The sequence below is a fragment of the Macaca mulatta genome, chromosome 19 (assembly GCF_049350105.2).
Source record: "Macaca mulatta isolate MMU2019108-1 chromosome 19, T2T-MMU8v2.0, whole genome shotgun sequence".
NCBI classification, from domain to species: Eukaryota; Metazoa; Chordata; class Mammalia; order Primates; family Cercopithecidae; genus Macaca; species Macaca mulatta.
In genome coordinates this window covers 4,560,274-4,575,211 of record NC_133424.1, presented here as the reverse complement: position 1 = coordinate 4,575,211, position 14,938 = coordinate 4,560,274, and the positions used below count along the sequence as shown (strand labels likewise).

At 55.7% G+C, this 14,938-nt stretch overlaps 2 protein-coding genes across 14 annotated transcripts in view; one reads left to right on the top strand and one right to left on the bottom strand.

Moving 5' to 3' along the window:
• The first annotated feature begins 394 nt into the window (after positions 1–394).
• Positions 395–11,356, top strand: APBA3 (amyloid beta precursor protein binding family A member 3). 6 transcript variants are annotated; one of them, XM_015122473.3, is made up of 11 exons: positions 395–460; positions 1,805–2,417; positions 2,506–2,545; positions 7,896–8,041; positions 8,131–8,217; positions 8,312–8,473; positions 9,251–9,421; positions 9,520–9,732; positions 10,681–10,800; positions 10,903–11,043; positions 11,135–11,356. In XM_015122473.3, exons 2-11 carry the CDS (start codon positions 1,842–1,844, stop codon positions 11,204–11,206), a joined length of 1,728 nt encoding a protein of 575 aa, XP_014977959.3. In that variant the 5' UTR covers positions 395–460; positions 1,805–1,841; the 3' UTR covers positions 11,207–11,356. The 6 variants fall into 6 exon arrangements, with proteins under 6 accessions (XP_014977959.3, XP_001100759.3, XP_077835193.1 ...); XM_001100759.5 differs by having other exon boundaries at positions 395–559; XM_077979067.1 differs by lacking the exon at positions 2,506–2,545 and having other exon boundaries at positions 7,868–8,041.
• Positions 11,357–11,451: 95 nt separating this feature from the next.
• The window catches only part of TJP3 (tight junction protein 3), a 48,588-nt gene continuing 45,101 nt past the window's right edge, over positions 11,452–14,938 (bottom strand). For all 8 annotated transcript variants that reach the window (XM_077978945.1, XM_028839924.2, XM_077978948.1 and 5 more), the window contains exons 19-21: positions 14,194–14,481; positions 12,084–12,130; positions 11,452–11,680 (exon numbers count right to left, since the gene is read on the bottom strand). In XM_077978945.1, the coding sequence (XP_077835071.1) occupies positions 11,578–11,680; positions 12,084–12,130; positions 14,194–14,481 (438 nt within the window). In that variant the 3' untranslated portion in view covers positions 11,452–11,577. The remainder of the gene's footprint in view (positions 11,681–12,083; positions 12,131–14,193; positions 14,482–14,938) is intronic.

The window sequence follows — 14,938 nt, the reverse complement described above, 5'->3', positions numbered from 1 at the left end:
TGAGACTCAGGGAGGTAAAGTTCCCAGGCCGACCGCAAATCCAGGGTGCACCAACCTGTCTCCCTACTGTGAGCCAAACCGGAAGTCCGTCTTCAACAGGGTTCCCATGTCGCTTCCAGTGCCTCAAGGTCTCACACTTCTTTAATATTTCCCAACCCCACTTCTCCCCATCTGCCATCCTTTGGAATAATGAACACGGCCCCCGGAGCCAGGCAGTGATTATTAACCCTATTTTGCAGGGGAAGAAACACGTCCTGGGGCCAGCCCGGGCTGCCTGCGGGCAGGGAAGCATGGGATTCGAACCCCGGCTCCAACACCTCCAGGAGTCCCAGCGCCCCTTCGTGGCGAGGCTGGCTGAGAGAACTACATTTCCCAGCAGGCCTCGCGAGGCCGCGCATGCTCAGTGGGCCAGGGCGCTGCGCGGATGGAGGAGCCAGCGCTGGGACCGGGAATCTCCGAGGTGCGTCTTCTGTGGGCGCGGTCTGGGCTATGTCGGGGTCGTACTGGGGGCGCGGGGTCCTGGAGGCTGCGCGGGGCTGAGGCGGCCTCGATTTGGGAAGTGAGTGTCCTCGAGGTGCAGAGTGGGGTCTGAGTCGGCGCTTGAGGTCTTCGGTCTGAGGGCGGACTGGAGTCTGGGCTTGGGGCTGCGTCCTGAAGTCGGGGTCTCAGTCTGGAGTCGATCTTGGGGTAACATTGGAGATTTGGAGACTCGGGTCTGCTTTATGGCGTCTTGGGTCTCTGGTATTAAGTCCAGGGTCCTGGGTCTAAAGTTCTGGATGGAGGTATTGGGGGTTGAGGTCATGGGACTGAGGTCTTGGGTCTGGGGTCTTGGGGACCTGCTTCTGACGAGTCTGTAGAGTTAGGGTGTGAGGTCTGGGTCTCCATTGTGGGTTCCGCGTCTCGAGGGAGGAGGACTTGGAAGAACCAGGGCTGGAGTGAGCAGACGTCATTAGTTGGGAGAGGTCTGGGATGACATATACAGGGGCTCGGGAAGCCACTGCCTCACACCTCCCCATTCTGCGCCTCAGTTTCTTCATCTGTAAAATGGGAATCCTAACTCCTTGTAAGGGTTGTCGGGGATTAAATTACGTACCCTGTGTGAACAGTACTCGCTAGAGCCTAGCACCGGATAGGCACCCAGGAAACCTCAGGTTTTATGGTTTTTGGGTTTTTTTTTTTTTTTTTTTAAGACAGGGCCTCACTCTGTCGCCCAGACTGGAGTGCAGTGGCACAATCAAGGCTCACTGCAGCCTCTGCCTCCCCTGGCTCAAGTGATCCTCCCACCTCAACCTCTCAAGTAGCTGGGACTACGGGCATACACCACCACCCCTAGCTAATTTTTTTTTTTTTTTTTTTTTTTGGAGACAGAGTCTCGCTCTGTCGCCCAACCTGGAGTGCAATGGCGCGATCTCAGCTCACTGCAACCTTCACCTCCCGGGTTCAAGCAATTCTCTTGCCTCAGCCTCTTGAGTAGCTGGGATTACAGACGTCCGCCACCACACCTGGCTAATTTTTTGTATTTTTAGTAGAGACGGAATTTCACCATGTTGGTCAGGCTGGTCTCGAACTCCTTGTGATCCATCCGCCTTGGCCTCCCAAGGTGCTGGGATTACAGGCATGAGCCACTGTGCCCGGCCTTAATTTTTTTTGTATTTTTTGTAGAGATAGGGTCTTGTTCTGTTGCCCAGGCTGATCTTGAACTCCTGGGTTCAGTCATCCCTTCTTGGCCTCCCAAAGTGCTGGGATTACAGGCATGAACCACTGTACCCGGGTGAAACCTCAGCGCTGACTCTCTGTCTTTCAGCTGCTTGAAGATGCTAGCCTAAGCCTGGAGTCCAGGCATGGACTTCCCCACAATTTCCCGATCCTCTTCGGGGCTTCCAGCCATGGACTTGGAGGAGCCTAGGGACATTCTTGTGCCCTCTGAGGACCTCACCCCTCACAGCCAGTGGGACCCTGTGCCAGGAGGCCCCGGCAGCCTGAGTCGGATGGAACTTGATGAGTCAAGCATTCAGGAGCTGGTGCAGCAGTTTGAAGCTCTGCCGGGTGATCCGGTAGGCCCATCCCCAGATGGAACCCCCTGTCCCCTACACATTGCCACAGGCCACGGCCTGGCCTCCCAGGAGATCGCCGACGCCCACGGGCTGCTGTCTGCTGAAGCTGGCCGGGATGACCTGCTGAGCCTCTTGCACTGCGAGGAATGCTCACCTTCCCAGCCTGGTCCTGAAGAGCCTCTAGAGCCTGCCCCCCGACTGTTGCAGCCCCCTGAGGACCCAGATGAGGATTCTGACTCCCCAGAATGGGTGGAGGGGGCCTCTGCTGAGCAGGGGGGCAGCAGGAGCTCAAGCAGTTCCCCGGAACCCTGGCTGGAGACGGTGCCTCTAGTCGCACCTGAAGAGCCACCCGCTGGTGCCCAGGTAGTGCCCGCCCCACCCTCCAGGTGTCCTGGACTGCCTGGAACCAAGCAGGGGGACTCAGTCCTGCCCCTCCTCTGTCTTCTTCCAGAGCCCCGAGACCCTGGCTTCCTACCCTGCCCCCCAGGAGGGTGAGTGTCCCGCCCACCCTAGCCTCAGGCACTAAGGCCCCTAGACAGCCAGAATCAGGCTTCCAAAGTCTGGCAACAGTTTGCCAGGAAGGATGAGGTTCTCAGGAGGCTCTGAGGGTGGTTTCGAGCAGATCCTGGCTGGCCAGGGAGAGGAGAACCAGTCTTGAGAACGGGGTAGAGTGAGAAGGGGGCTGTGGGGCAGCTTTGGCCACTGGCAGCACTCGCTTCTAGAGCCGGGCTTGGTAAATCATCATCGTCGGGCCAGACCCAGCTCACTGCCTGCTCACATAGGTCTTTAGTTAAAGATGGTTTTTGTGTGTGTTTTTCTTTTAACTTTTTTTTTTGATGACTTCTGTTTTCCAGGCTGGAGTGCGGTGGCTTGATCTCAGCTCACTGCAACCTCCATCTCCCAGGTTCAAGCGATCCTCCCACCACAGTTTCCCAAATAGCTGAGACTACAGGTGCATGCCACCATGCCCAGCTAATTTTATTTTGTATTTATTTGGGTCGAGATGGGGTTTCACCATGTTGCCCAAGCTGGTTTCAAACTCCTGAGCTCAAGCGATCTGCCTGCCTTGGCCTCCCAGAGTGCTGGGATTACAGGCATGAGCCACCGTGCCCGGGTGGCCTTTGCATTTTTAATTGAAAGAAGAATACTATTTCTTTCTTTTTTTTTTTTTTTTGAGTCAGAGTCTGTCGCCCAGGCTGGAGTGCAGTGGTGCGATCCTGGCTCACTGCAACCTCCGCCTCCTGGGTTCAAGCAATTTTTCTGCCTCAGCCTCCCAAGTAGCTGGGATTACAGGCACCTGCCACCACGCCCAGCTAATTTGTGTGTTTTTAGTAGAGTTGGGGTTTCATTGTGTTGGCCAGGCTGGTCTCAAACTCTGGACCTCAAGTGATTCGGCCGCCTTGGCCTCCCAAAGTGCTGGGATTATAAGCGTGAGCCACTGCACCAGGCTGAAGAATACTGTTTCTTCACATGAAAATGATATACTAGGCTGGATATGGTGGCTCACACCTGTAATCCCGGCTCTTTGGGAGGCTGAGGCAGGAGGATTGCTTGAGCCCAGGAGTTGGAGACCAGCTGGGGCAACATAGCAAGACTCCATCTCTACAAAAAATGTTTAAAATTAGCCAGGCGTGGCAGTGCATGCCTGTAGTCCCAGCTACTCAGGAGGCTGAGGTGAAAGAAGTTCTTGAGCCCAGGGAGTTGAGACTGCGGTGAGCCGAGATCATGCCAATGCACTACGCAGCCAAAGCAACAGAGCGAGACCTTGTCTCAAAAATAAAAAAATGCAATTCAAATTTTAGTGTGCATAAGCCAGGCATGGTGGCTCATGCCTATAATCCCAGCACTTTGGGAGGTCAAGGCAGGCGGATCACGAGGTCAGGAGTTTGAGACCAGCCTGGCCAACATTGGTGAAACCCTGTCTCTACTAAAAATGCAAAAATTAGCCAGGCATGGTGGTGCGTGCCCGTAATCCCAGCGACTCGGGAGGCTGAGGCAGGAGAATCGCATGAACCTGGGAGGTGGAGGCTGCACTGAGCTGAGATTGCGCCATTGCACTACAACCTGGGCAATAGCGTGAGACTCCGTTTCAAAAAATAATAATAATAGTAACAAATTTCAGTGTACATAAATAAAGTTTCATTGGTACACATCATGCTTGGTCATTCATGTGTTGTCCATGACTGCTCTGCTGTTAGAATGGCTGAGCTGAGTAGCTGTAGCAGAGACCTTGTGACCTACAGGGCTGAAAATATTTACTCTTTGGCCCTTTACAGAAAATGTTTGCCAATCGCTGCCCTAAAAACATGGGAAGAACAATTTCTGGCCCTCTGGAATGTTCTAGACTTTTTTTTCAGTGACGCACTCTCGGCTCACTGCAGCCTCTGCCGCCCAGGTTCAAATGATTCTCCTACTTCAGCCTCCTGAGTAGCTGAGATTACAGGCGTCCGCCACCATGCCCAGCTAATTTTTGTATTTTTAGTAGAGATGGGGTTTCACCATCTCGGTCAGTCTGGTCTCGAACTCCTGACCTTGTGATCCACCTACCTCGGCTTCCCAAAATGCTGGGGTTACAGGTGTGAGCCGCCGTGCCCAGCCTGTGTTCTAGACTTTCCTAAGAATATAGGTCAGATAGTAAGTTCTGGCCAGGAAGGGTGGCTCACATCTGTAATCCCAACACTTTGGGAGGCCAGAATGGGAGGATTGATTGAGCCCAGGAGTTCGAGACCAGCCTGGGCAACACAGCAACACCCTGTCTCTACAAAACTAAAATCCCTCCAAAAATTAGCTGGGCATATGGCATGGGTCTGTAATCCCAGCTATTTGGGAGGCTGATGTGGGAGGATTGCTTGAGCCCAGCAGTTGGAGACCAGCCTGGGCAACACAGCAAAACCCTGTCTCTACAAAAATAAAATCCCCCCCGCCCAAAATTAGCTGGGCGCATGGCATGGGTCTGTAATCCCAGCTACTTGGGAGGCTGAGGTGGGACGATCACTTGAGGCTGCAGTGAGCCAAGATTGTGCCTCTGCACTCCACCCTGGGTGACACAGGGAGACCGTGTCTCAAAAAAAAAAAGCAGTTCTGTGGTTGTAGAGAGAAGAACTGGTTTGAACCTATAGCTCTAAGAAGGTTCTAGAATCATGAGCAGAGCTGCGACGCCTTGGGAGTTCCCGGGCTTGGCGTTTTGTCTGTGTTTCTAGGTTCAAGGAGTCTGGGCTGATGAGAATATGCTCAGAATTGGTGAACAGAGCCATCTGCTTCTACTCAAGACTGGAAAATTCCAGAACCATGGAGGGAATAGTTATCTGGTGTTCTAGAACCGTGGGCAGAGCTGTCCAATTATAGTGTAATCAGAAAGTTCTAGATGGAATGATGGAAATATAATGTGAGCCATATATGATTTAAAATTTTATAGTTATCCACATTAAAAAATTAAAAACAGGTGAAATAACTTTTTTTTTTGTTTTTAACTGAGACGGAGTCTCGCTGTGTCACCCAGGCTGGAGTGCAGTGGCTCAATCTCAGCTCACCGCAGCCTCTGTCTCCCAGGTTCAAGCGATTCTCTCACCTCAGCCTCCTGAGTAGCTGGGACTATAGGCATATGCCACCATATCTGGCTAAGAAATTAACTTTAATATTTTAATTAAGCTAACATATTTAAAATATTATTTCCACATATAATCAATATTTTTAAATTACTTTTTTATTTTTTTGAGACACGGTCTCATCCTGTTGCCCAGGCTGGAGTGCAGTGGCGCAATCTCGGCTTACTGCGACCTCTGCCTCCCGGGTTTAAGTGATTCTCCTTCCTCAGCCTCCCGAGTAGCTGGGATTATAGGCACCCACCACCATGCCTGGCTAATTTTGGTATTTTTAGTAGAGACAGGGTTTCACCATGTTGGCCAGGATGGTCTCAAACTCCTGACCTCAGGTGATCTGCCCGCCTTGGCCTCCCAAAGTGTTGGGATTACAGGCGTGAACCACCACGCCTGGCCTTAAATTACTTTTCTGCATGCTAATCTTCAATATCTAGTGTATATTTTCTATTTACGTCTCTATTCAGACAAGCCACATTTCAAGTCTGTGACAGGTACATGTGCTTGGTGCTACACACTGAATGGTGCATCTGTAGAACCCCAGAGTGGAGCTCTTGTTCCAGAATGTTTAGATCATGAAATCATGACAGTGGCCAGAACCGACTGTGGTGTAGGATGAATTTCACTGAGGGGTGTCCAGAACTGGGCCCTACGCCTGTGGTTCTAAACCAAAGAGCAGTAGTTACTACTTAGAATATTCTAGAGCCACCGGCAGAGCTGTCTGGCTTTAGGTAGCTCAGGGAATTCTAGAACCATGGGAGTCAAGCTTCTTTTTTCCCCCTTTTTGTTTTTGGAGACGGAATCTTGCCCTGTCGCCCAGGCTGGTGTGCAGTGGCACGCTCTCTCGGCTCACTGCAACCTCCACCTCCTGGGTTCAAGTGATTCTCCCACCTCAGCTTTCGAGTAGCCAGGATTACAGGCATGTGCCACCACGCCCAGCTAATTTTTGTATTTTTAGTAGAGACAGGGTTTCGTCATGTTGGCCAGGCTGGTCTCGAACTCCTGACCTCAGGTGATCCACCTGTCTCGGCCTCCCAAAGTGCTGGAATGACAGGCGTGAGCTACCGCGCCTGGCCAGGAGTAAAGCTTTATGTAGTTCTGGGCTGGGTTGGGAGTATTCTAGAACTGTTCTGGAATTCTCCTGGAACACAATTGTTTGTTCCTCGACTGGTCAGGTAATTCTTAGAATCACTGGTGTAGCCAAAGGTGTGAACTACTGAAGGAGATTCTAGAACCACAGGGAGAGCTGCCTGACACCGTTGTGATTAAGATGTTCTGGAATCACGGAGAAGTCTGATTCTAGAGGGATAATAAGTTTCTAGAACTCCTGACAGAATTGTTATGAGACCTGTCAGAGAGTTCTAGAATCAAGGGTCAGAACCAACTGGGGTTCTGGACAGTATGGGAATTTTTTAGACAGGCAGCCAGTTCTCTCTCTCTTCTGGGCAGTTCTACAACCCAGGCACAGAGCTGACTGCTATCCTGGGCTGACTGGAGACAGTTCTAGAACAGTGGGCAATGCGGGCCAGTTCTAGATTGATTGAGGGAACTCCAGAACCGAGAAGCAGAGGTCCACTGTGGTTCTAGAATGTTGTGGAGGTTTAGAAATAGGAGTGGGGGGTGGGGCGCGGTGGTTCACGCCTATCATCCCAGCACTTTAGGAGGCCAAGGCGGGTGGATCACTTGAGGTCAGGAGTTTGAGACCAGCCTGGCCAACATGGCAAAACCTCGTCTCTACTAAAAATACAAAAATTAGCCAGGCATGGTGGCGGGCGCCTGTAATCCCAGCTACTCATGAGGCTGAGGCAGGAGAATCACTTGAACCTGGGAGGCAGAGGTTGCAGTGAGCTGAGATCACACCACTGAGCTCCAGCCTGGGCGACAGCGAGACTGTGTCTCAAAAAATGTAGGAGTGGGACTGTCTGGTTCTGGCGCGATCCTGGAATTCTGGGGACACGGGGTGAAGGTATCTGTGGGTGCTAGATCTGGCTTTGAATCCAGCCATGGCCTGGACTCACTGGCTTTCCCGCGTGCGAGTCCTTGCAGGATGGACAGAAGGTTCTAGACCTGTGAGGGCCAGGCTGCTTGGATGGTTCTAGAACAGTGGGCTGTGCTTCCTGGCTGGAGAGTGCTCAGCCATCAGCTAGAACACTGTGTCTTCCGACCATCTCGGAGAGCACAGCCCTGGGGCAGAGCCCGTGGGAGTGGGCCCCTGAGGGCCGACCCTCTCCGCTGTCGCCCTCAGTGCCCGGTCCCTGTGACCATGAAGACCTCCTGGATGGTGTCATATTTGGGGCCAGGTACCTGGGTTCCACCCAGCTGGTATCAGAACGGAACCCGCCCACCAGCACACGCATGGCTCAGGCCCGGGAGGCCATGGACCGCGTCAAGGTGAGGGGGCAGCCGGGGGCGGGTGGGCAGGCGGGTGGGCTGCGGGTTGGGTCTGTGGGAGCCTCCACCTCCCACGCCGCCCCCCACAGGCCCCCGACGGGGAGACCCAGCCAATGACGGAGGTGGACCTGTTCGTCTCCACCAAGAGGATCAAGGTCTTGACAGCGGATTCCCAGGTACGGGGCAGGGACCTGGCCCCAGGGATGCGGGTGGGGTGATCGAGCCTGGCAGGGCCCCCCAGCCCACCCAGGCTGCCTCTCCCGCCCCCAGGAGGCCATGATGGACCACGCCCTGCATACTATCTCCTACATAGCCGACATCGGCTGCGTGCTGGTGCTGATGGCGCGGCGGCGGCTGGCGCGGAGGCCGGCCCCCCAGGACCACGGCCGTCGCCTGTACAAGATGCTCTGCCACGTGTTCCACGCGGAGGACGTGAGCAGCCAGGGCGTGGGGCCACCCTTCTGAGGCCCTCCTCACGGCAACTGTTACCCGCCTTGCTGGGCCACGTGTTTAGCCTCCCTCCCATAAGCTTATTTTTTTAATTCTTTTTTTGGGACAGGGTCTCCCTGTCACCCAGGCCGGAGTACAGTGGGACGATTGTAGTTCACTGCAGCCTCTGCCCCCTACCAGGCTCAAGCGATCCTCCCACTTCAGCCCCCCTAGTAGCTGGGACCACAGGGTGTCACCATGCCTGGCTCATTTTTGGATTTTTGATAGAGACAGGGTCTCGCTCTGTTGCCCAGGTGAACATAGAGTCTCAAACTCCTGGGCTCGAGTGATCCACCCACCTCGGCCTCCCAAAGTGCTGGGATTACAGGCGTGAGCTAGCGCGCCCATCCTCCCATAAGCCTCCAAGACCCTCAGCTGTCTCCCTGAAACCTCGCCCACTCCTGGGCTGTCCCTGCCACCCATCAGGCCCCCAGCCCCCTGGCTGGGTCTCTGGTAGCTTTTCCCACAGCCCATGCTCAGGGAGCTGCCTCCCTCATCGTCGCCCCAGCCCAGGGCTGCCCCTACCCTTCCTTCTCCCTGTAGATTCCCCAAGATACGGCTGTCTCTCCACCTCCCCCGAAGCCCCAGGGCAGGCGGCTGTGTCCTGGGACTCTCACCCCAGGCGGGGACAGGAGGGCTCAGCTCTGAGGACCCTGGGGACTTCGGGGACCTGGAGGAGGTGGGTGGGACACCCCAGGGACACGCCGCCCCTCCTCGCAGGCCCAGCTCATCGCCCAGGCCATCGGCCAGGCCTTCGCCGCCGCCTACAGCCAGTTCCTGCGGGAAAGCGGCATCGACCCCAGCCAGGTGGGCGTGCAGCCGAGCCCAGGCCCCGGGCACCTCCACAACGGGGACCTGGACCACTTCTCCAACAGCGACAACTGCCGGGAGGTGAGTGAGGCGCCGGGCAGCCCCCGCCTGGCCCCTGCCCCCCTGTGCACCTGCACCAGGCCCTGCCAAGCAGCCTCCGCATCCCCTTTCTGTCCCAGGTGCTCCTCGAGAAGCGGCGAGGGGAGGGCCTGGGTGTGGCCCTGGTGGAGTCGGGCTGGGGCTCCCTGCTGCCCACAGCCGTCATCGCCAACCTGCTGCACGGGGGGCCCGCTGAGCGCTCGGGAGCCCTCAGCATCGGGGACCGCCTGACCGCCATCAATGGGACCAGCCTGGTGGGGCTGCCTCTGGCCGCGTGCCAGGCCGCCGTCCGCGTGAGTTTCCTGGGGTGGCGGGGCCCCCACACTCCCGAGAAGGGGAACTGAGTCCCAGAGAGGTCTCTTCCCTGGCCAGGTCTCTCCAGGCCAGCCGAGAGGGACAAAGTCTGACCTTTAAGTCCTGCCCACTCGTGTGCCCTTGGGGAAACTGAGGCCCGGAGAAGGGAGGCCGCTTGTCCAGGGCACCTCCCTAGAACCAGAGCCAGGATGGAAATGCGGGTGGCCCAGCGCCAGGGCTGGGCGGCTCACTGTCTAACAAGAGACAGCTGATTTCTAGGGGGGTTTGTTTCTTTGAGACAAGGTCTTACTCTCTTGCCCAGGCTGGGGGGCAGTGGTACATCTGCGGCTCACTGTAGCCTTCACCTCCTGGGCTCAAGCAGTTCTCCTGCCTCAGCCTCCCGAGTAGCTGGGACCACGGGTGTGCACCACCACGCCAAGCTAATTGTTTTACTTTTTGTAGAGATGGGGTCTCACTATGTTGGCCAGGCTGGTCTTGAACTCCTGCCCTTAAGTGACCCACCTGCCTAATCCCACAGTGCTGGGATTACAGGCGTGAGCCACTGCGCCTGGCCATGTTTTTGAGTCTTAACCTTTGTTGTTCAGATGGGGAAACTGAGGCCCAGAGATAGGGAGGGACCTGCCCCCGTCAGAGGGATGAGGCCACAGTCCGTGCAGCCTCTTACAGACGTTTGCAGCCTGCCTGGAGAGCCCGGCTCTCGGCTTGGCTTTTGGCCATAAGGAAGTGATATGGCTCAGGTCACACAGCTTCGACCCCAAGCCCACCGGGCCCGAGTCTGTTCTCCACCACATCTGAGGGGTCTCCCAGAATTGAGCCCCTGCACTTCAGGTCTCTGGTTTATGAGAGGGTAAACTGAGGCCCAGAGGGGGCTACAGCCTGCCAGGCTGTCCGGCAGCTGAGTGAGGCCAATGGCCCCCGCCCTGCAGGAGACGAAGTCGCAGACGTCGGTGACACTCAGCATCGTCCACTGCCCGCCCGTCACCACCGCCATCATCCACCGGCCCCACACTCGCGAGCAACTGGGCTTCTGCGTGGAGGACGGCATCGTGAGGCCCCGGCCCCTGGCCCGAGGTGGGGAGGAGGGCGGCCCTGAGCACGGCCCCTGAGCAGCCCCCACCTCTTTCCCATTCCCCGCTTTCCTCCCCCAGATCTGCAGCCTTCTCCGCGGCGGCATCGCCGAGCGCGGGGGCATCCGTGTGGGCCACCGCATCATTGAGATCAATGGGCAGAGCGTGGTGGCCACGCCACACGCCCGCATCATCGAGCTGCTCACCGAGGCCTATGGCGAGGTGTGCAGGTGGTGGGTGGTGGCCAGGTGCGCCCCCACGTCCCCGGCAAGCCCAGGCCTGCCCTGAACCCCATTCTGCCTCCACTCCCCAGGTACATATCAAGACGATGCCAGCCGCCACATACCGCCTCCTCACAGGCCAGGAGCAGCCCGTGTACCTGTGACCACCATGTCCCTCTCCTGCCACTGTGCCTTCGCCTCCATGGCCCCGGAGCCCCATCCTGGGCCTGCCTTGGCTGGCCAGGACCCCAGCGGTTCTTGGTCCTGTATGATTTCCTGATATAAAAACAGTAAAAGCTTATGCAAGCGGCAAAGTCTCGGATCAGGGTCTACGAGACCGAGGAAGGTGAGCCCGGGGATTGGCCCTCTCACCACCTTATCCTTCCCGGAAGCCACTAGAAGCCGGTGCTGTGAAAATACTCTGTTTATTAAAGACCAGGTGGAGGGAGGTGGGGTTGCGGGTTCTGTATGGGAAACTGAGTCCCAGTCCCAGGGAGGGAGAAGGAGGACGGACCAGCTGGCAGCCTGGGAGAGGTCACAGGTCAGTGGCCGGACCCCAGTCGTAGCCTTCTTCATCGGAGGACTCCGCATCGCGGACTCGTGTAAACTTTTTCTTCAGGGCTTCCCGTTCATAGGTTCTGGGGATCAGGAAATAGAATAGATGCTGTGGGTGGGGAGTGTGTGAGCTTTCCCACTGTAAACTGAGGCTGACTGTGCTAGGCACAGTGGGTGTGGGCAGAGATAAGCACATCTGGGCATTCATGGGTAGCGCCTTGTTAACAAACTCCTATGCATCCCTCAAAGCCCCAGCTTCAATGTCCTGCCCTTCAAGAAGCCTTCCTAGCTCTCCCAGGAAGTGGATTCCTACTCCCTTGGCCATGATTATATGGGGCTTAGAGAGGCTTTGGCAGGCTCTGTCTTCCCAACTAGGCTAGGGGCACATGAAGACATAGCTTGGATATAGATCTCTTTATTAACCCCAGAGTCTGAGTCCAAAGGGAAGGGTTGAGGGGCCCCCAGTTTGGAATATGTGGTTCTTACCGCACACTGTCCTGTCGCCACTGACCCTGGGGATGGCTGCTGTCCACCTTGGAGGAGAGGGAGAGAGGAGCTTCAAAATTCCCCCCAGAGCATGGTAAGTCGAGATCAATAACCACCTCCATCCCATCCCCCACGTTGGCCGGGGCCATGCTGCCCAATTGCTAACCCCATGACAAGTCTGCAGGTCATCCCCAAATATAAATGAGAAAACAGGCTGGGATAGGGGAAGGCCTTAGCTGAGACCTGCTAGCCTGTCAGCAAAAGGGGAATTGGGTTTCTCATCTGTGCAGGTCCTCATAGGGCCACTGCCATGAGTTCATGTATGTAAAGGACTTAGTATAGTGGCTGCTCCATATGTGGCCGCCATGGACAGTTGAACAGGTTGGGTACTGCACAACCCTAGGAAAATCATTCTAATCAGAGATGTCATCGATTCATAGATTTTTACATTGACCCAGAGAGGGTGTGGAAGAAGATGCTGAGGCATATACACTAAGAGCTACATACACCTTTGTTAAACACCCAACTACAGCTGGGTGCCGTGGTTCACGCCTGTAATCCCAGCACTTTGGGATGCCAAGGCAGGAGGATCACTTGAGCCCAGGAGTTAGAGACCAGCCTGGGCAACATAGCAAGACCACATCTCTGCAAAAAGTGAAAAAAATTAGCTGGGCATGGGTGATGGTGCGTGCTTGTGGTCCCAGCTACTCGGGAGGCTGAGGTGAGAGGATCCCTTTAGCTCAGGAACTGGAGGCTGCTATGAACTATAATTGCACCACTGCACTCCAGCCTGGGCAGCAGGGCAAGACCCTATCTCTAAAATTGAAAAAGTAAAATACATAAATTAGGTAAGTTAGGGCAAGTTCAAAAAAACACGCAACTACTATGTGCCAAGACTTGGGCTGAGTACATTGAGTGCTTGCCACTGCCCTGTGCCACCAAGTCTGATACCATCCACCCTGTGTCCTAGATGAGGAAACAGGTGCAGAGAGAGGTTAAAATGTTGGCTGGAGGCCAGATGCAGTGGCTCACGCCTGTAATCCCAACACTCTGAGAGGCCCAGGTGGATCACCTGAGGTCAGGAATTGGAGACCAGCCTGGCCAACATGGTGAAACCCTGTCTCTATTAAGAATACCTTAAGAAAAAAAAAAATAGCTGGGCATGGTGGTGCTCGCCTGTAATCCCAGCTACCTGGGAGTCTGAGGCAGGAGAATTGCTTGAACACAGGAGGCCGAGGCTGGCGTGAGCCGAGATCATGCCACTGCACTCCAGCCTGGGCGACAGAGCGAAACTCTAACTCAAAAAAAAAAAAAATTGTGGCCGGGCGCGGTGGCTCAAGCCTGTAATCCCAGCACTTTGGGAGGCCGAGACGGGCGGATCACGAGGTCAGGAGATCGAGACCATCCTGGCTAACACAGTGAAACCCCGTCTCTACTAAAAAAAATACAAAAAACTAGCCGGGCGAGGTGGCGGGTGCCTGTAATCCCAGCTACTGGGAGGCTGAGGCAGGAGAATGGCGTGAACCCGGGAGGCGGAGCTTGCAGTGAGCTGAGATCCGGCCACTGCACTCCAGCCTGGGCGACAGAGCTAGACTCCGTCTCAAAAAAAAAAAAAAAAATTAGGCCGGGTGCAGTGGTTCACGCCTGTAATTCCAGCACTTTGGGGGGCTGAGGCGGGCAGATCACCTGAGGTTGGGAGTTTGAGACCAACCTGACCAACAAGGAGAAACCCTGTCTCTACTAAAAATACAAAATTAGCCAGGCATGGTGGTGCGTGCCTGTAATCCCAGCTACTCAGGAGGCCGAGGCATGAGAATCGCTTGAACCCAGGAGGCGGAGGTTGCGGTGAGCTGAGTTGGCGCCATCGCACTCCAGCCTGGGCAACAAAAGCGAAACTCCGTCTCAAAAAAAAAGAAAAAAAAAATGGCTGCAAGTTGCTCAGTGCCACGTGGCTCTTAGCTACCCCAGGTCTGAGTCCCGGAAACCGATCTGACCAGGGAAGCGGTTTGTTGGCGTCCTGGTAGAAAACAGGCTCCCCAGTGTGTGTCTGCTCTGTGCCAGCGTCCCTGCCAGAGACCTTTCCCAGGACTGCCCCCCATGCCCCACGCACCTGGGCCCCCTGATGAGCCAAGATTCTCCCACGATCCCTTGGGCTCTGAGGCTCATCTGCCTGCACAGGCTCCGAGGACCGGGCCAGGGCTGGAGCCGGGGGCTCATCATCCATATCTGTGTAGGGCCCCCCCTCGCCGTCCGTGTAGCCCTCGCCGTCTGTGTACGCGCCGCCCTCGCCGTCTGTCTCGTAGTCGCTGTTAACACGGCTGTCACAGCTGAGGTCAGCGGAGCTGTCGGCCAGGCCGCGGTGGGGGAGGTCTAGGTTGTCCTCCAAGGAACCTTCCAGCTGTGGGGTGGGTGTGGATGCTGCAGCTGGCCCCGGCCAGGACCCCAGCCGCCACCCACGACAGCCCCCACCTTCAAACTCCAGTCCCAAATCGAGACGATCCTGGAGCCTCTAGCCTCAGTGGAGGCTTCACTGTTGACTCCAGGATTAATTGTATTCATTGACCCTTCACCTGAGAGGCTCAGCCCCCAAATCCAAGCTGAGCCCTAAACCTTGACTCCAGCACCAAGAGAAGACTCATCTCTCAAAACAGCTCCTCCAGGCCGGGCGCAGTGATTCAGGCCTGTCATCCCAGCACTTTGAGAGGCTGAGGCGGGTGGATCACTTGAGGTCAGGAGTTCGAGACCAGCCTGGCCAACATGGTGAAACCTTGTCTCTGCTAAAAATACAAAAATTAGCTGGGCGTGGGGGCGCTCGTCTGTAGTCCCAGCTACTCGGGAGGCTGAGGCAGAAGAAT